This window comes from Populus alba, chromosome 13, assembly GCF_005239225.2.
Source record: "Populus alba chromosome 13, ASM523922v2, whole genome shotgun sequence".
In the NCBI taxonomy this organism is placed as follows: domain Eukaryota; kingdom Viridiplantae; phylum Streptophyta; class Magnoliopsida; order Malpighiales; family Salicaceae; genus Populus; species Populus alba.
The window spans coordinates 253,126-274,367 of NC_133296.1; the positions used below are offsets into that span (position 1 = coordinate 253,126).

Consider the following 21,242-nt stretch of genomic DNA (forward strand, 5'->3'; position numbering starts at 1 on the left):
GGTCAAAAATAATTTTAAAAAAATAAAAAAAATCATTTACATGTATTTTAATATAAAAATTTATTTAAAAAGTAACTGCTATCACACTAACAAACACACTCTAAAAAGAAACAAAACCATTCCTCTTTTTTTTTGTTTTTTAATTAAAATGACAGATATTCAATTCAACCAGTAAACAGTTAATGCCTGCCTCTGCCGCCTTCTCCCCCACCACCCTCTCTGGTTATGATGATAAAAAAGCCTCTCTCGGCCCTTTACATTCTCAGATTGGGCTGGGCCATCTGGGTAACCAGAGCCCTAACCTATAAATTATACCACTAGATATATATATTCATACAAGATAAAAAAAAAAACTTTGATTTTGATTATACAATAGTAATTAATACTCGAACTATATAAGTTATATACCGGGTTGCTCGAGCCTTGTCAATCTTATCAAAGTCACAATCCATTTTTTTTATATATAAAAAGAAGGGGTCATAGTCGACTCGATTTGGTGTACTGATAATATTAATATCAAGGAAAATCAGTGATTAATTAGCAAAACATCAATCAATTCAATATTTCATTTCATTTCAAGGTGACACTTTGTAGCAGCCACCTACCCTATAAATTGCATGGATTTAATTTGGATAATGCTTTTGGTTAGGGGCGCATGAGCATCCACACCGATTGAATTTGCATGCCCTCTTGCTTTGCTTGCTCTCCCAATAATGGAAGTGATCATCATAATCTTTACATATTATTATAAAAAAAAACATGGTGTTTAATTACATGTAGCTGTGCGTTGTTGTTCCCTTGCACCTAAAGACAGTGCAATTTTTTCTATTGTTTCTGGCACGTGACAAAGAACATTTTTGTCTCTGGATTTTTCGACTTTATTTATTTAATACTTGTAGTTTTATGCAATTATATTTTCATTGTATTTAAGTTCTTAAAAATAAAAAAGAGAGAAAAAAAAGAATTCGACCAACCACAACCACATTGTAACCCTTAAAAAAAACAATCTTAATGTTAATAAATTTGTTTAGAAATAAAAGATTCTAACGATTGTGGCTTTTCATTGAGAAAAATGCATTATAACCTAAGATTTGTGTCAATAAAATTAATTAAATGATATACAATAACAAGTGTTATGATTTCCTAATCCTAGGGGTGATGTTCTTTCAGATCACAATTTGTTATGATTTTTTTATTCAAAATTTCACTTCAAATTAATTAAAGTCGACCAACCAACTTCCCTTCATCGTAACTCGATGTAAAAAAGAGTGAAACATCATTATCGTAATATTTTTTTGTTTTCTCACAGGACAAACAAGAGCCCATTTCGTTGAATGTCTTAATTAGGGTTACAGCGTTTATAGCTCATTTGACAAATTTGAGAATATCACCTTAGCAAAGAAGACAAGAAAGGAAAGTGCAGGGAACGCATAATTAAAAGAGCCATTTATGGACACATGTATAGAATTCGCAAGCAAGACTTCTTCACACGCACAGCTGAACCTCATATATATATATATATATATATATATATATATATATGCATGCATGCGTAGTGTACTCTATGTGCTATAATATTAATACATGCAATTAATTAACTCTCTAAGTGACCATTAATATTGTTGCATATGAAGATAAGGCTTGAAAAGGATTTATGATGCTAATAAGTAGGAATCTCCTCGACGAAAAAAAAAAAAAAGTAAAAAATCTTGAGAACTTGGCTTGCTTAATTAACTGCTAAAAAAACATTAGGCATTATTAACAAGCAAGAGTTGCACCATATCAATATTATTAAATCTAGTTTAATAGATTAATTTGATGACTTGTTAACCCAACCTTTAGTTTATATTAGAAAATAATATAAATTATATTTTAAAATTTTATTATTTAAGTTGAATTAATTCTATAATATGATATTAGAATTTTAATAATTAAATAATTATAAATTTAAATCTCACCATTTTTATTTTTTCTGTGTTTTAAATTATTTTGATATATTAATCTCAAAAATAATTTTTATAAAATATTATTTTAATATAATTTAAAATAAAAAATTCTTTAAAAAATAAAACTTCAAACATTCTCAAAATTTGCCATGTTGCACATAGAGGAGTGGGAAAAAGATTGGAGAAATTAATGTTATCATACTCTTCATATAGGTTTGCTCGAGGGCACAAAATTCTAAGCAATTGATGCTTAACAGCTCTTCAAATCATGGGCCATGACAATCATGGGTCCATGTATATATTTCCAGATTTGGCTACAAGATGGTGACACATCATCATGTCTAGATTAATCAAAAAGCCAAACTTAAAGCTCTGATTAAGACCATAATTATTTATGATTAGAGTGCAAACCATGATTCACTGGCCAATCAAGTCCCATAGTCACCGGGATCATATCAAATCCAATCTGATTTTTAAACAAACGGGTCACGGGCTGCTTAAATTAAGCTTAGTAGCATGAGAGATTGCAGCTAGATTAACTCTACAGCACTTGCTTTATAATTCAAAGTTGGTAGATGCCTCATCAGCAGAGAACCTTTTCTCTAATTTAGTACTTGTATGATTTTCACGAGATCACAATTGCGTTCATCAAATCCAACATGGACCCGTTTTTGAGTTGAAGATTTGTGTGTGTGTAAAGGTTCTCAGCTTTGATTTTTCTGCCTCCGGATCTCTCAAAGCAACCGAAGGCAGTGCTGTCAAACTTTCTGTCTAATCCAACCTTAAAGTTTCTTTAAGAATACCCTTTGCGCGCATGAAATTTAATATATAATACATGATTCAAGTTTTTTTTTTTTATAACCCGAGGTGTCCGGATCAGTTTACACGTATCATGACTAATTCTTGGATTCATTAAATACCCTACAAGTCCAATGAATAAGTAAAACACTGCAAGAGGAACAAACATACATAAAAAAAAAAATCAAACCCAAATATAAAAAAAGGAAACAAATCCTTTGCCCACTAGACCACATGATTCAAGTTTTTGGATGTTGGGTATGTATGTTCTAAGTTGGAATCCAACGTTATTGAGGCTGCAAAAAAAGAAATTTCCAGTCCCGAGGTTAATAAGTGAAAGATGCTAGCTAGAAAAAAAGATCAAGATAATCTCGATGCATAAAACTCATCAAGAAGAAGACTTCATCAATTATTTTAGAGTCTTTTTCCAACCATAATCTTGAAAGTATCTAAATGATTAACATACATTATTATTTTACACGAATACCACCAAAAACTCTTTCTAAAAATAAAAAATATATATAATTTATAGCTTTTTATAAATTTATTTATTTAAATTGTAATTATAAAAACTACTATAATATCAAATATATGTATTAATTTTAACAGGCTTGGCTGGTCTAGCAAATCTGGGAGCTCAAAGTGGATGTATAAAGCAAGAGGATAGTATTAATTATTCATATCATCAAATCATAATTTTGTTATTAAGCTATTAACTCAAGTTTGCTCTTTCAATTGAGTACTCCAGTGCTGTGCTGCATTTAGTTGTGATTTTCCTGGCACAAGTAGCGCAAATAAAATGAGAATCATAGCAATATATAGACCATGAAGTTGGCATTATACAGGTAAACTGTACATGGAAGACGTACCACCACACTGATAAAAGAGGCTAGGGTTCTTAGCTTATTTATGATTATTAATTTTAGATCATAAATAATTTATATAGTTATTAATTTTAAAATCTTAAAAAATTAATTAAAATACACATAAATTAACTCGGATATTGGAAGGTGGGGGGAGTATCACATCTTGGTGTGTATACATGGAAATAAAGAGAAGTTAAATAGAGGCAGTACATTTCAACCCCCCATTCATGAATCACAACCAAATCTTCATAAATAGATTGTGATAATTAAACTAGAGTGCAAATCCACTTTTCATCACAACTAACAGCTAATAAAATACCAGCAACTGTACGAGCTGACAAGATAAATTTGATGAAATGTAGTTGATACATGCATGCATGCATACATACATTCATAAATTAAGAATCCAATATAATTAGTCACTAGCTAGCTTGAAGGTCGCAGACAATTAACAGACGTGCCAACTTGCCAAGCAAAAAAAGGCAAGCAAGAGCACTACATATATACTTTTTATATTAGTGATTAATTTTCTAGGCTAGGTTCTCGCATATACATGCATGTCCCTTGAACATGGTGTCCCCTGCAAGGGAAGGAAACACAAGAGGAATCCAACTATATATATACACACACACACACACACTCTAGTGCGGGTTTGTTAGGGTTTCTTTGTCTTATAGCTAGCACAAAATACACACACACACATGGAGTATAGACTAGCAATTAGAAACAGGTAGAAGAAGGGGGGGTTCTTTAAATAATTAAATGTTAATACCCTCAAATAGTCTCGGTCATTTTGAAGCCTGGCTCGGCCTGCGGGTCAACTTGGAATCAAATTAAAAAAAAATAAAAAAAAATAAAAACTTGGTGTGATCTAGTGACCCAGTCATAAACCTGTTGATTTTTTTTCTTACTAAAATGATATCATTTTGATTTTTTCAAAAAAAATTTTTTTTGAACCTGGCGGACTTGGTAATCCAGTCAAAACTCAAAACTCAAGTCTTGGACTGGGCCGGCTACTAAACCGGGTCTTAAAAGTATAGTCTTAGTTAGTTGATTGGGTTTTACACAGCAAATTAAGCTTTTAAATGGATAGATTTTAACGTCCCACATGCAGAATTGTGAGAGAAGATCATGAGATGATAGGGTTGTCTTCATGGCTACAGGCTGATGAAATGTGAGCTAATTAAAAAGGCAAATCTACACTCGCCAAATGGAATCAATCTGGATGCAGCAAGGTAGCTTGTAAGATTTTCTTTCTGCTGGTGATCTAGTACGGAGCCTTAATTTCTACCTGAAGCTGCATCAACTATTTACAGCTCATCGATGAACTACTTTCTTTCTTGTCAGCAATAATAAATTAATGTCCCTTTGAAGAGGTTGATCGTCGTTAATGGTGCAGCTGCCCAACCTCCCTAGTTTGTCTTGGTTAATGTTTTGATTCTCAGGAGGGATAAAGATAGATGAAACATGTAAGATATTTCCGATTTTTTTAATGTTTTTGCCGTCTTCCTAGTGTACTAATAAAACACAATAAATGATAATATTCTTTAATTGTTTCAACCATAAAAATATATTTAATAATACAACCCTCACATTGACTTTATATATTTAACGTAAATAATTATTATGAACGTTAATCTTAAATTTCAAATATCAAAAGCTGAAAAATAGCTTTTCCTTTCTCCCCAGACAATTCTTGAGTTTTTTTTATTTATTATTATTTAATTAAGAAGGGCAGGCCAAGCAAAGCATGGCAAGGCAGCTAGTGACAGATAGTGCTGTTCCCAAACATTATAAAATCACATTAATGGCCTTTTTCTGCATCTTCACCATCATAATACAAGTCAGCCACTACTTGTTTATCTTAATTGAGATGTTTGACCATCTAATTTCATTGATTAAAGACTTGTTTGAGAATATAATTATGATTGTTTTTTATATAGAAATATATTAAAATGATATTTTTTTATTTTTAAAAAATTATTTTTGAGATCAACATATCAAAATGATCTAAAATATATAAAAAATTAATTTTTAATAAAAAAAATTTAAATTTTTTTAAAAACACAAATATAATTATATTTCCAAGAGTTATTTAATTAAATATCATAAACTCTTCACTTTCAAGTAACATTCTCTAAAATTACAACCAAAACCTTTATAGTTGACCACAATAAAATCATCTTTGAGTCATTTTGATTACATTGAAATATCATCATCTATATTTTCGTTGTATTCTTAAATCAGTTTATGTATTAATTAAAACTAAGTTTCTTTGGCCAGTAATCCTAGAAACATGTTTCTGCATTAATATGATTTATTTAAAAAAATTTAATAATTTTTTTAAATATTAATCTTAAAATTTAAATTAAAAAAAAACCCATCTTACTTACCAAATAAACCACTTTAACTACCAAGTCAATCATGCTCTCTGTCCGATTGAGAAATAGCAGGGAGGCAGAAGCTTACAAATTTCCATGACTTCTCTTTTACTGTACTGCTTGACGACTGTATTTTGTTTGTTTAAGGTCTGAGATGTTGTAGTAATGTTAACTCTTCTAAACTAAAACTCATCACCTACCACTGATAACTCCTTCCCTTCTTCCTCTTCTCTTTTCTCCCCCCCCCCCCCTTCTCTTAAAAAGATCTCAAATTTCAATGTCCATCATCCCCTACTCTTTACCACAAGCAACAATAAAGCCCCTTTCTTCTTCTTGTCATTTGTGGCTTTTGGGCACACAGAAAGCTCCACCCCAGCTTAGATTCACGCTCACATTTTCATTTCTTGAAAGGAAATCTACGCTTTTTTGCTATTTAACTTTACCCTTTCACAATTGGATTCTTTTGGGTGTCTTCCAAGTGTGTTGCTTTTGACATTGTTTTAATCTTTTGAGATCTGGGGTATTGAGGAGTTGGTATGGCGAGGGCGTTTCGAAGATCCATGCTTTAAAGGTTTCTTTTGTGGACTTCATTATAGAGAGGTAGAAAGATTCAAGCTTTTTCTTTGCTTTTCACTTCTTTTCCTTTTCTGCTTCTTAATCCATGCTCATTTTGTCAGCAAAGATTGTATTCTAAATGAAATATTTCTCTTATTTTTTTTGGGAGAGTCCTATTCTGCTGTGTTATCTAATCTGTTCATTTTCTCATTGAAATGCCTGTTTTAATGTCATTGTTTTATCTGTATGGTTTATGTAGTTGTAGTCCTGGATTTGGTCAGTTTTTTTTTTTTTTTTTTTTAAGGAAAAGGATTTTGTAATGTGTAGAGAAGTAGTTACGCGATTCTTCCTGTGAGATTCTGCATTGATGGGATAGCTTCTAATGTATATATGTGTGTTTCATGTTAATTATGCAGGGTTTGGGCATCTGAAAAGGCAAGATGGCCACTGATCTAAACGCTGAACTATCCAAGAAAACTGCCATTTTGGGTCTCAAGGTCTGGGAAGTGATTGGAATTTGTGTTGCATTATTTATCATAATCATCCTCTCTGTACTGTCCTTCTGTTTAACTTTACGGAAGAAATCTAAAAGAGATAGAAACCGTCTTCCCCTTAGCCAAATCCCAACTATCTCCAAGGAAATTAAGGAAGTTCGAGTGGAACAGGTATCAACAAATGAATTTGCACCTCGTGATGGGATTCTTCTCACAATTCATGACAAGTCCAGTGAAAAAGAATCGGATAAGGTCTTGGTTCATCTAGGCATGGGGAAGGGGAAGAATGGAGGCAATATGAGTCAGTCAGATTCTTTTCATCATTTAGAGAAAGATTGTGGATCACAGTCAGGTGAAGAAGGGAGTTCCGGAACAGTAACTGTATATAAACCTTCTTCGTCATACCCTATTACTGCTCCTTCTCCGTTGATTGGTCTGCCTGAGTTCTCTCACTTGGGTTGGGGTCACTGGTTCACCTTGAGGGATCTTGAGCTTGCAACAAATCGGTTTTCGAAGGAGAATATCCTTGGTGAGGGTGGATATGGAGTGGTTTATCAGGGACATTTGATCAATGGCACTCCAGTGGCAGTAAAAAAGATCCTGAACAACTTGTGAGTTTGAAATTAGCTTTATGATTCTTGTAAAATTTCTTACAATTGATCTTTTCTTATCACTTTAAGTTTTCTTCACTCACAACCTCTTAACTCTTCTTTAGGGGCCAAGCGGAAAAGGAGTTTAGGGTGGAAGTTGAAGCCATTGGTCATGTTCGACACAAGAATTTGGTTCGTCTTCTGGGATATTGCATAGAAGGGACACACAGGTACACCAATTTTTTTTACCACATATGATGCTATATAGTTTAGAGTTGAGGTCATTTGCTCACACGATTCACTTTGGACTTTATGCCTTAGGCATCAACTCATTATCAATAGAAAGTTTCTGTTTTGTGGCTTAAGAATCTGATTGCTACTTACCTCTGTTATGCAGAACTGCTCAAGTTCTTATCATTATGATCTAATACATAAAAACATTGCAGGATGTTGGTTTATGAGTATGTCAACAACGGAAACTTGGAACAGTGGCTTCATGGAGCTATGCGTCAGCATGGATATCTTACTTGGGAGGCCCGCATGAAGGTTCTACTCGGCACAGCTAAGGCGTAAGTCAATTCTGTTTAGTCCCTCGTTGGCCTTCAGGTTCCCAAATGACTTGGTATGTTTCTTGCAGTCTTGCCTATTTGCACGAGGCCATTGAGCCAAAAGTGGTGCATCGAGACATAAAGTCGAGTAATATATTAATTGATGATGACTTCAATGCTAAGGTTTCTGATTTTGGCTTGGCAAAGTTGCTTGGTGCTGGCAAAAGCCATGTAACGACTCGAGTTATGGGAACCTTCGGGCAAGTACTTTCTGCAAGTGTATTCTTACTGGTTCTTTCACTGTTACTCCTGTTCTTTGATGGAAGAGGATCATCACTTTTAAAATCAACCCCATTCCTCTTGCCCTGACAAAATGAAATCTTACAGATATGTGGCTCCTGAATATGCAAATAGTGGACTCTTGAATGAAAAGAGTGATGTTTATAGCTTTGGGGTTGTGCTGTTAGAATCAATCACCGGAAGAGATCCTGTAGACTATGGCCGCCCTACTCATGAGGTATGGCTATTTTACCTTTGCATTCTCTACCAAGTTTTTTTAATCTGTCTTGAGTCCCTGGCTATATCATCAATAAACCAATGCAATTCAAATGTACTATAATGGTTACTAAATGCCACTCAATTTTAGGGTTCTAGTCTAGCCTAAATTAACTTCACATTTATCAATTGCTTTTGTTTTTTCATGAGTTATGGTTGGTGAGGTTAAGTGACAGAGAATTGACTGTTTAGATAAATGGTCTAATAACTGGTTCTGTGTTCACTAGCTAGGCTAAGTGACAGAGACTGAGGCCTAGGAATAAGTGCTTCTACTCCTGTCTTCTGCATTGCTATTTTACTCCAAAGAGTGTTTGACCTAACACACCCTAGCCAAACTCATATTGGTGATTACCCTGTGAATTAACCAAAATCGTTAGACATGCATTATAAGGGCTAACCGTGTGGTTCTTGAATTACTGCATTCTCTACAATACAATCATTCGACAAACTTGACATCCCATTTAGAGAATTGGATGAATTTAAATGAAGTTCATTTGTTTATTTATGTGCTGTAGTAAAACATGATAATAAATGAATTAAACTATAAGCCAGTGAACATTGAGTTCTAGTTATCTATTTCTGTTGCTTTTCTATCAACTATCCCTTAACCCTAAAGAAAAGTTAAAGAGAAAATATGATACGATCTTTTAACCAGATCCTTACTCATGCTAGTCAGGATGATTCGATGCCATTTCTATTTCCATATAGGTTAGCGAAGACCAGTGGGAGAGATAGGGAATTATTGGTTTTTGTTATTATTATTATTGATCAGGGGTAACAATATAATAAATAATAAATGAACGTGTCTAGTATCCTATGAATGAAAAACGTGAACTATTTAAATTTTCAAGATGCTGACAGCCTAGTACATCATCTAGTTTCCAAATTAGCTTTCTAGGCTCATTCAGTTTCAAGCCTGATCATGCCTAGTTGAATTTATTAGACTCTCTTAGAATTGTTGTCCTGCATTATTATCCCCCCCTTGTAATTATTGAGGCCATATGTTCAGTAGCTGGAAGTTTATTCTCTTTAAACAGCTTTTAAAGCTGTGTTGATCATTAAATCATCTGACTGGCAGGTAAATCTTGTGGATTGGTTGAAAATGATGGTCGGAAACAGACAGTCTGAAGAAGTAGTAGACCCAAATATTGAAGCCAGGCCATCAACAAGAGCTCTAAAACGTGCCCTGTTGACCGCTTTGAGGTGTCTTGATCCAGATTCTGAAAAAAGACCTAAGATGGGTCAAGTTGTTCGAATGCTCGAGTCTGAGGAATATCCCATTCCAAGAGAGGTTGGTTTCTGACTTCACTTATACAGTCCAAAATGCATCTGATCACTTGTAACCAAAATCATTTTTGAATATGAACATGTGTAATCGCTTGCATCCTTTGTGCACAAAATGGTGCACCATGGCAACCAAAATATCATGAATGATGGTGCTACCTCCATCCTCACAATTCCTGTCTGTTTTTGTGCTTGAACTTGGATGGTTGCTTGATTGCATTCTTTGATTTTTGCTATATTGCACAAAATGTGGGCCATGGGAGCCAAAATATCAATACTGATCCTCTATATTCTCGAGTTTTGACTGTTTTTGTGCTTGTTCAGTATTTACTGGAGAAGGAATTACCAGCAACTCACTTTTAGTTTTAAATTCAATGTTATGAAATTTAACAACGAAGAAACATGGCTTTTGGCTGATTTATTGTTCAACATGTAACTGTTTTCAGGATCGTAGGCATCGAAGAACTCGGGGAGGTAGCATGGAAATTGAATCTCAAAGGGAAAATTCTGACACTGATCGCAGCGACCATCCAGGTTCAAGATCTGAAAGCCGGCGAATTTGACAAAACATGAGACTCATTTAGGTAATACAGGGGACTTATAAATTGAGATGGTTATTCTTACAATTTTTTCGGGGTGCCTCAAACATTAAAATGTTGATATCTAGGACACTGAACAGGGGGGGCAAGTGATTTTCTTCTTTTTTCTCGTTATTATTTTGTTCTCATTTTGTTGTATAGGGAGAGATGATTTGTCTATGTATTGTTATGGACTTGGTATTGTGAAGAACCCATGTTACTTGGGGCCTAGGGTGTGTACAGAATTGGGTTAGCAATTCAAAAACTGTTTGATGAAATCCTCCCCTCTTCTACTGCCTCTCTCTATTTCTCCCTCTCCTTCCTGATCCATATTCTACACCATGGAACCTGACTATCAACCTAACTACTCTGTGTTTGATTGATTGACCAAGACACAGATAAAAAAAACAAGCCCCTCCTGATTTTTGAACTTGCTTACCTTTGCAAATTCTGCTTTTATGCAAAGTAATTAATTCGAGACAATTCAAAAACAGAAAGACAGACAGGAAAGGCTTCTTAATCTCAAGACTGGAAACTGGAAACAAAAGAAAGCTGGAACTTTATTCTATCGACCCCACGTAACAGTCCTTCGGAAGTTTTCATGTATTTTGTTGCCTGTACATCATCCACTATTCCTCTTCCAAGTTCTTACCTCTTAACCAATCATGTTGTGAATGAACTATTCTAGGAGTGCTAGTTCTCCACTGAGCTGAATGTGGCTCACATCTAGTTAATCAAACCCTAAGCTTGAAGGAACTGTCCCAATGAGCTAAAGAGAGAAGCTAGGTTAATTAGTTGGCAAGCCAATACATTAACAAGCCATCCACATAGCATCTCAATACCATCACTTAATTTTGACAAATCTCAAACATCTTCCGATACCTCAAAAATCAGACTGATTGTTTCCAGTTAAACACTTGCACAAGGCCACTGCTACTATAAAACTAAAGACAAGTCCAGTACTAGTGGAAATAACACCAAAACATATAAAGTAAAATGAAGGTTTCTGATGCAGTTCAGTTGGAGCAAGCAAACATCATCCATCCCCTAGGAATTCAAGAACCTGCAATCATTCAGAAGACAAGCAAAGATTCAGCAGCCTCATGGTATACAGGGCCAAATAGAAATGTAACCACCATATTGCTCCAGTTCAGTAAACCACCTCATTGTGTTTGCAGCATAAATCATAAACATACAGTCTTCCAAGCCCTGAAGTCAGGTCAATCGAAGCTGTCAAATCACTGCCAATACCCTCAAGGCGATAGAGCAGGAAGCTGTTTATGCATTCCTTCTTGTACTTGTTGCTTTCCCTCCGTTGTCTTTTGATGTTGTCAAACTGAGGCTTTAGTTCTCGCACCCTCTTCAATGCCGATGCAAAGGGGACCCAGAGTTCTAGCAATTGAAGAACATTTCGTGCGTTTTTAATTTTTCTAGTAGTGATCGTCTTCATCAGGATTAATGAATAAATATCATCATCAACAAAATATACTTGTGATGTGAGCGGGTCAGCTGTATATTTGCCACCACTAAATTATTTTTATACGTCGAGATGGTTATTCTTGAGATTTTTTTGGGAGTACCTCAGACATTAAAATGTTGATATCTAGGACAGTACTAGTGAACAGGTGGGACAAGTGATTTTCTTCATCATTATTTTTCTCTCTCTTTGTCGTGGAGCTAGGGAGAGATGATTTTGTGCTACTTGGGCCATAGGGTGTGTACAGAATTGGGTTAGCTATTTCAATAATGTTTGCTGAGATCGAAATCCTACCTCTTCTACTGCAATCGACCTGACACAGTTAAAGAAGAACTGCCCCTCCTGATTTTAGAAATCCTACCTCTTCTACTACGTACTTTTGTGTTTGATTAATTCATTGACCAAGACGCAGTTAAAGAAGAATTGCCCCTCCTGATTTTAATTAGAACTTGCGTTGCTTGCTTACGTTTGCAAGCCTTGCTTTCATGCAAAGTAACTGGAGACAAATGAAGTTCAGGAAGACTGCCATGAAAGGCTTTTTTTTTTTTTTTTAATTATTATTATTATTATGATAATCGATAGTATTATTAGCAATAAGCGACAGCCATTAATTAGAGAATGGCGCCCAAATCAAAACATGCTTGACTGATTATATAATAGCTTGGCTGCTGGGGTTTGCTTTTGGCCTAAAAATTTCAACATATATACTCGCGCTTCCTGATAGAAACTCCCAATGGACCACCTTTGTATGATAAGCTTTCTCCTCGTCATCGTCTTCCTTAATCAGGTCTTTAGCCAGTAAAGTTATGTAGTAAGCATCACGACATGCTCTCGTGATATTTGCATGGTGAACTCGAACAAACTACATCTTTTTTCCCTGCAACAACAAATATTAAGAATCAATACACGGCACAAATCCAACTCCATATATTGTCGATTCCTACTGCCCAAATTGCTGCACTTGGACCTTTCTCTTGTATTTTTTGTTGTAATATTCGACAGCAAATCTGGCCATTCTGTTGACAACTCCGAGTTGAGAAGAGTCATTAATATCAATGGGGGATGCCCAACAGTAGCCAGGTGGAGGAGGACGAACAAGATCGAAACCCTAAAAAAGAAAAAGAAAATCGATCAGTTATGAGAAACCTCGATCAAATCACAAGAACAAGAACAACAAGAATTTGTTTGTTAAAAAAGTTTCGTAATTACATCGGATGCGCAATAAATCTCAGAATAGTGCACCAAAAGATCCCTTTCTTCCTTTTCAAGGTATTTCAAACGCCGCGCGAGTATATTCATCAGGGTCGCCTCCAGCTACATGATAGACGTCCCAGCCATCGTCCAACTCAACCACCCAGTATTTCCCTTCAGTTTTCTCCTCCTCCTCCTCCCTATTAATCTTATATTTCTCCTCCACCTCGTCTCCCTCCTCCTCCTTCTCCTCCTCAAGATCATCACCATTTTTTTTAATCTTCTATTTTCTTTTACTGGGGTTTGTTTTTGGCCTAAAAATTTCCACATCTATATCTCCTGATCGAATATCATCGTGGATCACCTTAGCTTGATAAGTTATCTCGTCACCATCATCTCTCTTAATTACTTTCGATGCAGAAGCAAACTTATTATAGTACGTATAACAAAGATCCCTTCTTCCCTTTTGTTCGTATCGTAAACACCGAGTATATTCTTCAGGGTCCTCGACTACACGGTCAGAGTCCCAGCCATCTTCCAGCTCAACCACGCACCCACCCTTTTTTTTTTAATCTCCTCCCCCTCCTCCTCGTCTTCATAATCATCATCATCATCATCATCCTCCTCAACCTCGTCTTTCTCCTCTTCTTCCACTTCCATGACTATAGCTGGAGGAGAGACAGATACCTGTATAATTATTTTTGTGATTTTCTCCTTCTTCTCTACCACCATGTCCATGACTTGTTCGGGATCCTTGACAGTGGACTCATCAAGTACAGAGTAATCCTCTTGTTTTTTAGTTTCTTTCTCCTCTTCACCATCCAAAGCCACAGCAACGTGTTGATCTAATTGGTCATGATCACCTAAATAAACCTTCACCTCCAATACAGGAGAGACCCTTTTTTCTTTATCGATATCCTCCTGAACCCCTTTCCTCTCTTCCTCCATGAGTTTTTGAATGTTTTTCAGATAAAAAAGTATCTTTTTAGCAAATTGTTTGGAATCAGGGATATAGCAGGCGACTCCATCACAAGATTTGTTCCTAATTGAGGATTCATTAAATACAGAGAGGGTGGCGGGAGAGAATCCCACTTGGGCTTAATTCCTGCTTTTAGTTGTCAATGCGGTCATTATTATTATTATTATTATCTATACTAATTACTTTTGATGCATGCCATTTATTAAATCATATTAAAATTCACATATTTCAAATATTCTAATAATTATTAATTAAAAGGTTTTAGCTTCTTTAATTAACCTGTATATATATAAAAAATTAAAAAACAAATCTCAAAAAGAAGTGAGAGAAAATAAAGTATAAGACAAGCACAGTATAGAAGATTGAAAAAAAGAAAGATATATATATATATATATACACACACGATAATGTAATATGAAAAAGAAGCCCAAAATTCTAACCAAAAAGTTGTTTTTAAAAAAGATATTTGAAGGCAAGTAAAGAAGGATTAACAAATAAAGTAAAATAGTTAAGCGTGATCTGTTAATATTCAAATTAATTTATTAATCAAATCTAAAATAAAATTTTCAAAACCATAAATCTTTAACAAAACAAAAAAATTATAGCTAAATAACACAATTATACACTTCAAAATATAAATCTTACCTTTTAAATATATTTTCTCTAACTCTCTTCTCCTTGTTTTATTTTTTACCTTGTTTTCTTCTTCTTATAGTTCCTCTCTTCTAGTTTAAGTTTTCCTTTTTTTTTTTTCCCTTTATTTTATAGCTAAATAAGATAATTATACACCTCAAAACACAAATCTTACTTTTTCTATATATTTTAATTTCTAACTCTTTTCTCTAGCTTATCTTTTTCTCTTTCTCTTCTTCTTTTTGTGGTTCACTCTCTTCGAGTGTAAGTCTTCTTTTTCTTTCTCTTATATTTACGTACTAATTCTTTGTTTAATTACTAAAATTTCCTTCACCTATATATGCCGAAAACTTACTCTTCTAAGGGTATTTTTATCATTTCCTATCTAAATAATTTTCAAGACATCACAAGACGATGGAGTGCGATATCATATCGATCATATATCAACACAATTTTTCCAAAGCAAATCAATTAAGTTGTCTTCATATATATATATATATATATATATAAAATATTCTTTAACAGGTCCTTTCACTCCTTATGAAAAAAATATTCTTTCAATTTGCAATATTGAAAAAGTCTTAAGACGGTGCCTCGAAGAGTTCGTCATTAATGGACTACCTCAGAATTAAGATATATATATATATATATATATTAGGGTTCAAAATGTGTTTTTATAGCTTGAAGATTCAATATTATCTATAACGTTGTACATCATAGTTGCTATATATATTGAATGACTTTTAACTTTCATCAAGTATATATTTCCTTTTAATATTTAGCTTTTTTATTTAAGAAATGAATGATTACTCCCACAAATTAAAGAGCGACAAATGGATAAGCCAAAAGTGATCTAAATATTCCCCGTCAGAACACCATTGTATAAACAGAAAATATTTCATCTTAGTAACTATCTTAATTTAGTTTATTTAAAACCATTAAGTCTTCATTTCAAATAACCAATTAATTTATACCAACTAGAGCAGTCAGTATAATCATTATTCAGCTTCAGATATTCTTTCATTTCGAGATGATATAAATTATCATATAAAATAGAATGGAATCTCGATATCGAGAAGGGTGAACGGAAACTGTTAGGATGATGGTTAATTCTCGGTTTAAGATTATGGTAATGGTTATGATTTAAAATATATTTTAAAAATAATATTAAAAGATATATTTTTTTAATTTTTTTAAAAATTATTTTTAATATCAATATATCAAAACGATTTAAAAATATTTAAAAAATAACTTTAAAAAAAAAAAAAAACATGTAATACCATAAGAGTTCTTGAATTAAGAAGCTCACAAGAACCCTGAAAAGAAAACAAAACGAAAAAAAAAAAAAATCGACTTATAAGGGGTTAAGATGGGTAAACCAAGATTATTTTTTTTAACTAATGGATTTGTAAAATTACCCAAATTAATATTTTAAAGTTTTCGTTATTAGATAACTATGCAAATTTAATGTTGGCAATTATTAGATAGTAATGTCTGCATTACTTTGGTATGCATAAATTCAACTGTAATGATTATTTTTGTTGTGAAAATAAGAAAGTTGGTTATGGTTTGTTTTTATTTATTTATTATTATTAAGATAGATATCCGAATCAATTTATATATATTTTAATTAATTTTATAAATTTTAAAATTAATAATAATATAAATATATAATAATTTTAAAAAAACTCAAACTCGTAATCATTAATATTATTTTTAATCTAGTTAAAATAGTGTTGTTAATTAACAAAGTTGACCTGGTAATGATGGACTCATAATTAATTAAGGTTTGAATTTCAATTGCATGATTAGAATATTTTGACAAGTCCTCTATCTCTTAGTTATAAAAATGCATGTTTCTTTCTCCCAATTAGAGAATGATTTTGCTACGTTGATCTCCATTGCAAAATAGTAAAGTTATTAAACTCCCCAAGATTTATTATTCAATTCAAAATCTAGATTATAAGTTAGGTGGATTAATTAAATTAATTCAAAACAAAAACACTTCAAGATTTTTTTAATAAAGCTTTGAAATAAATTTTAAAAAATAAAATTAGTTATTTAACTAAGTTAATTGGATTTTATAAGTCAATTCTTATCTAATTTAATATGAAACCCAGCCTAAACTAAATCTCGGATCGGCAAATCCCGGAGCTAACCTGCGGTTTGGGCCAAGCTCATCAACATTGACAAAGAAGGCAAGCAACTGACCGAGACTGGTGGGTTCGTAACGTGGTTATACTCTAGCTATGAGTTACACTATAATTCTTGGGAAAAACCTTCCATAACAGCTGCGTAAGTGAGTTTTTTAATGACAAAATCTTGTCGGTAAAAGTCCCAATAAAATTAATAAGTGCTGTTTTCGACGAAAAGTTTAATCGGGAAAGACAGGATTTGCTGGAGTCGCAAGAACTATCTTATGAGAAACTGTATATATATATATATGGTGTTGGTGAGAGATTGTTAATTGTGAGTGGAACTTAGAAAATATCTTCATGAGGTGCTCTCCACCTATATACAAATCCAAATGAGTTCAAAGAATGATTGGAGGGAAGGTGGGCAATTGATTTTCTCGAGAAAAAATCATTATTTTTGGTCGAAAATCAAACTTACCCTCACGACGATTAATTATGCTTGTATATATACACAGCACAGCAGGCTGCCAGGATGATCTTCCCAGAGGAGCTTAATTAGCTCTGGAAATCTTTTCATTAGTTTGAAATTGTTGGAAAGCAATCTGTTTCTTCAATCCTTTGGACACGAGCGTTTAGCAACTGAGTGGGAATATGATGATATTTCATTAGTTTCTGCTAACAATCTATTAATTTGTAAGAGAACAGAACGGGGAAAATGGAAGATGGTAAAGAGTGGAAGTAGAGCAATCATCTTATTCCACAGTGAAATTCATTTATCTGTAGTTCATCCTTTTACAGTATTACATCTCTCTTCTCTTCTCTTCTTAGACAATCTCATGAAGTATCAAGGCAGCTCTTCTTGTTTAAACTAAGACTCGAGACTCCACATGTATTCTTATACTGTATGGCAAAAGCATACGGATGAAATAATAAATAAAATAAGCAGCGAAACAAAACAAAGGCGAGAAAACAGTTGGGGTTTCAGTGATGCTGCCAAGAGCAAGCAAATTATTGATCGCAGGCCATGCCACTTTTACTGTTGGGGCTTCTCAGATTTGAGGGGCTTCACTACCTCCCATGTAAAGTCAGGGTCATCCCTTCCAAAGTGACCATAAGCAGCTGTCTTCAAGAACCTGCCATTGCCACCCCTCTTAAGATCCAAGCTAATGGCAATCATTCCAGGCCTGAAGTCAAATTTTTCCTTTACAATTTTGAGAATCTCCTTGTCTGGGATCTTTCCAGTCCCATATGTGTCAACAAAAACTGACAGAGGTTCTGGCACACCGATAGCATAAGAGACCTGAACAATGCATCGGCGAGCAAGGCCACTTGCAACAATGCTCTTTGCTGCCTGCCTAACAATGTAGGCACCACTCCTGTCTACCTTAGTAGGGTCCTTGCCGGAGAAGGCACCACCACCATGTGCTCCCCAGCCACCATAAGTATCGATAATAATTTTACGACCAGTAAGGCCAGCATCACCGTGTGGTCCCCCAATGACGAACCGCCCTGATGGGTTGAGGTGGAAAATGGTCTTCTCGTCAAGATACTTCTCAGGGATGACAGGCTTAATAACGTGCTCTTTGAGGTCAGCAGCAATCTCATCATTAGTAACAGTTTCATCATGTTGCGTAGAGATTAGAACAGTGTGCACCCGTACTGGAACCATAGCACCATTTTCATTGAAGTACTCAACCGTGACTTGTGTTTTGCCATCAGGTCTCAACCAAGGGCAGGTTCCATTCTTGCGAACTTCAGTAAGGCGGGCACCGAGCTTGGTGGCAAGAACATGACTAAGGGGCATAAGCTCAGGGGTCTCATCGGTGGCATAGCCAAACATGTGACCTTGGTCACCAGCACCAATCTCCTCAGGGCGCTTTGTAAGATGACCATGGACGCCCTGTGCAATATCAGGGCTCTGCTGCTCAATGTTAACCAGGACATTGCATTTGTCCGCATCAAGACCAACATCATCAGAGACAAATCCTATTGAACGGCAAGTGCTGCGCACAATCTTCTCATAATCTACGTTCGCTTTTGTGGTGATTTCTCCAAAGACCATGACCATGTTCGTCTTGGTGCAAGTCTCACATGCAACCTTGCTGTCTGGATCTTGCTCAAGGCAGGCGTCTAGGATTGCATCCGAAACTTGATCACAGAGCTTGTCGGGGTGACCCTCGTTCACAGATTCAGAAGTGAACAAAAAGGTTTCCATTCTCTCGACTGCAGAGCAGGAAAACCACACACAAATTTCAATATCTTCTAACAACAGTAATGTCAAAGTATCACTACCACTGCCAATTTTCTTCGAATTAAATTAAAACAAGAATGAGAAGATCCCATCGCTCAAGCCCAAACAGAATTTCAACCAAATCATGTAAAAGCCTAAAACAAAGATCAAACTAAGCGAGACCTTCCGACATACTTAGAGGATCAACAAAAGCTATTCTTATCTCTGGAGATGCATAAACAACCATCTTCCTAGATCAAGAAATGATTACAAAGAAAGCCCATGAGGGTTTCATGATGATAAAAGAATAAGCTAAAAGTGATCTAAATTCACTTCAAATAAGCTCAAAGAATCAAAATTCAAAATCACCAATCCAAAATCTAAATTCCCATGTAGAAAAGCACAAACTTTACTTCAAATCAAACCAAAAGTCAAGTCATTTTCACACTCTGACATTACATCAAGTTTAAAACTTCAAAACTCAATATACAGCATCTAATTTCACAACAAAAATAAGAAATCAAGGTAAAGAAATGTACCCTTGAAATGAGAGGAGAAAACTTAAGAGAGAGCAGAGCAGAGCAACGACAGATCTTTGAGTTATTACAGGAGCAGAGAACTCGTTGGTGGGACTTACGTTAAGGCCTTGGCTCCTTATTTATAGACAGAACACAACAAGTGGACCTTCAGTTTCATGCTGGTGTCTTAAGATTTCTGGTCTATTATTGTATGCTGAGTGGGGTCCATGTTTGTGAATGTAAGAGATCTTAGCTGTTGGATATGAAAAGTGGAAGGTGAGGATCGATTTGAGTCGGTGGAGATATTGACAGGGAACAAACCCACTGATAAATTACGAGGGAGGGAGAGAGAGCTGGTGAAGAGATCTTAGCTCCTTGATTTTTTCACCAACCTCCACCGTGTATGGCTAATAACCATGGAGACCGAACATCAAAATAGAAGTGGGTTTGGTTTTTTGTTTCTTAAGACTTTTCAACCCATAATCGTTACTCTCTTTCTTTACGTGGTGTCTGCTTTTTTTATCTTGCTTCAATCAATAATATTTTATAAGAAGGAAAAAAACCTACAGTTTATAATTTTTAAAAATTTATTTTTTCAGATCATAACAGTAAACACTAAGAAAATATCAACACGCTAGATCCGTTTTAAAAAAGAAAGACAAATCAAATTTATATAAAAATCTTATACAGTAGTTCAAGATCCAAAGGATGTGTAAGTGAATCCCAAGGTGATTAAAAAATATTTCTCATTTTAATATAGTGTGAAGTCAAGAGCATATGCATGGATCCTAATAACGTCTCCATGCCACTTAATTTAGGTCCAAATCTGGGGTCATGAAACCATGTTCTGTCCCGGCCTGCCGACACTCAGAGTTATGGTCATGATAGCTTGAATGCAGGTACGCGTTCACGGTCTGCACATGGGAAAAGAAAGGAAAGACGGTTCTCCCATGCTGGCCTGCCGAGAAGAAGAAGAAAAACATTTAATAAAAGAAAATCCTTTGACTGAAGTACTTCCATGACAGAATATAGTAACCTTTTGTGGTGCTGTCATGTTACTGGTTTTCAAGGTGCAATAATCATTCAACTTGCTAACTATTTGGGATTTAAAAAAAAAAAAAAAACACGGTTTTATAAAAGTCTTATAAAATGACCGTTAAAGTATTTAAAAAATTACACAATTTTAATACAGTCGTAATTTTGAATATTGATTTTGTAACAATTGCTATTAAAAATATGGGTGGTTTACTAAAAATCAAATACATATATATTTCTTATAGAAATTATTTAACATGTATAGAACATAAAAATTAATTTATAAAATAGCTAAGTAATAATATTCAAGATTCAATGATTAAGAAATAAAGATAAGTTAAAGTAGCATGAGAGAGAAATGAGGGAAGAAAAATGAGAAAAAGAAAGAATAGGTTGCCGGGGACACATCAAGACTCTGTTTTTTACATACTCGGTACTCTTAGAAAGAT

General features: G+C 34.4%; 2 protein-coding genes and 1 long non-coding RNA gene across 3 annotated transcripts; 1 reads left to right on the forward strand and 2 right to left on the reverse strand.

Annotated features, from left to right (window-relative positions):
• Window positions 1-6,052: 6,052 nt before the first annotated feature.
• LOC118060888 (probable receptor-like protein kinase At5g18500) lies at window positions 6,053-10,873 on the forward strand. The gene is made up of 8 exons (XM_035074195.2): window positions 6,053-6,591; window positions 6,963-7,651; window positions 7,756-7,860; window positions 8,077-8,199; window positions 8,268-8,438; window positions 8,566-8,695; window positions 9,812-10,024; window positions 10,464-10,873. The coding sequence occupies exons 2-8, from the start codon at window positions 6,987-6,989 to the stop codon at window positions 10,578-10,580; spliced, it is 1,524 nt and encodes a 507-aa protein (XP_034930086.1). The 5' UTR covers window positions 6,053-6,591; window positions 6,963-6,986; the 3' UTR covers window positions 10,581-10,873.
• A 1,639-nt stretch (window positions 10,874-12,512) lies between these two features.
• LOC118060889 (uncharacterized) lies at window positions 12,513-14,310 on the reverse strand. Its single transcript, XR_004689504.2, has 3 exons — window positions 13,282-14,310; window positions 13,040-13,180; window positions 12,513-12,949 (listed from the first exon to the last, which is right to left on the reverse strand). It is a non-coding gene; the product is annotated as an uncharacterized lncRNA (long non-coding RNA).
• A 3,423-nt stretch (window positions 14,311-17,733) lies between these two features.
• Window positions 17,734-19,940, reverse strand: LOC118060890 (S-adenosylmethionine synthase 2). The gene is made up of 2 exons (XM_073404105.1): window positions 19,780-19,940; window positions 17,734-19,233 (listed from the first exon to the last, which is right to left on the reverse strand). The coding sequence occupies exon 2, from the start codon at window positions 19,223-19,225 to the stop codon at window positions 18,044-18,046; it is 1,182 nt and encodes a 393-aa protein (XP_073260206.1). The 5' UTR covers window positions 19,226-19,233; window positions 19,780-19,940; the 3' UTR covers window positions 17,734-18,043.
• Window positions 19,941-21,242: the final 1,302 nt, after the last annotated feature.

What these genes read in the sequence shown, in the direction of transcription:
- LOC118060890 (XM_073404105.1), bottom strand. Translation starts at nt 19,225, where the DNA reads ATGGAAACCTTTTTGTTCACTTCTGAATCTGTGAACGAGGGTCACCCC.
- LOC118060888 (XM_035074195.2), top strand. Translation starts at nt 6,987, where the DNA reads ATGGCCACTGATCTAAACGCTGAACTATCCAAGAAAACTGCCATTTTG. An exon ending in CTACTCGGCACAGCTAAGGC is followed by an intron (nt 8,200 to 8,267) that starts GTAAGTCAATTC and finishes TGTTTCTTGCAG; the next exon opens with TCTTGCCTATTTGCACGAGG. An exon ending in ATGGCCGCCCTACTCATGAG is followed by an intron (nt 8,696 to 9,811) that starts GTATGGCTATTT and finishes TCTGACTGGCAG; the next exon opens with GTAAATCTTGTGGATTGGTT.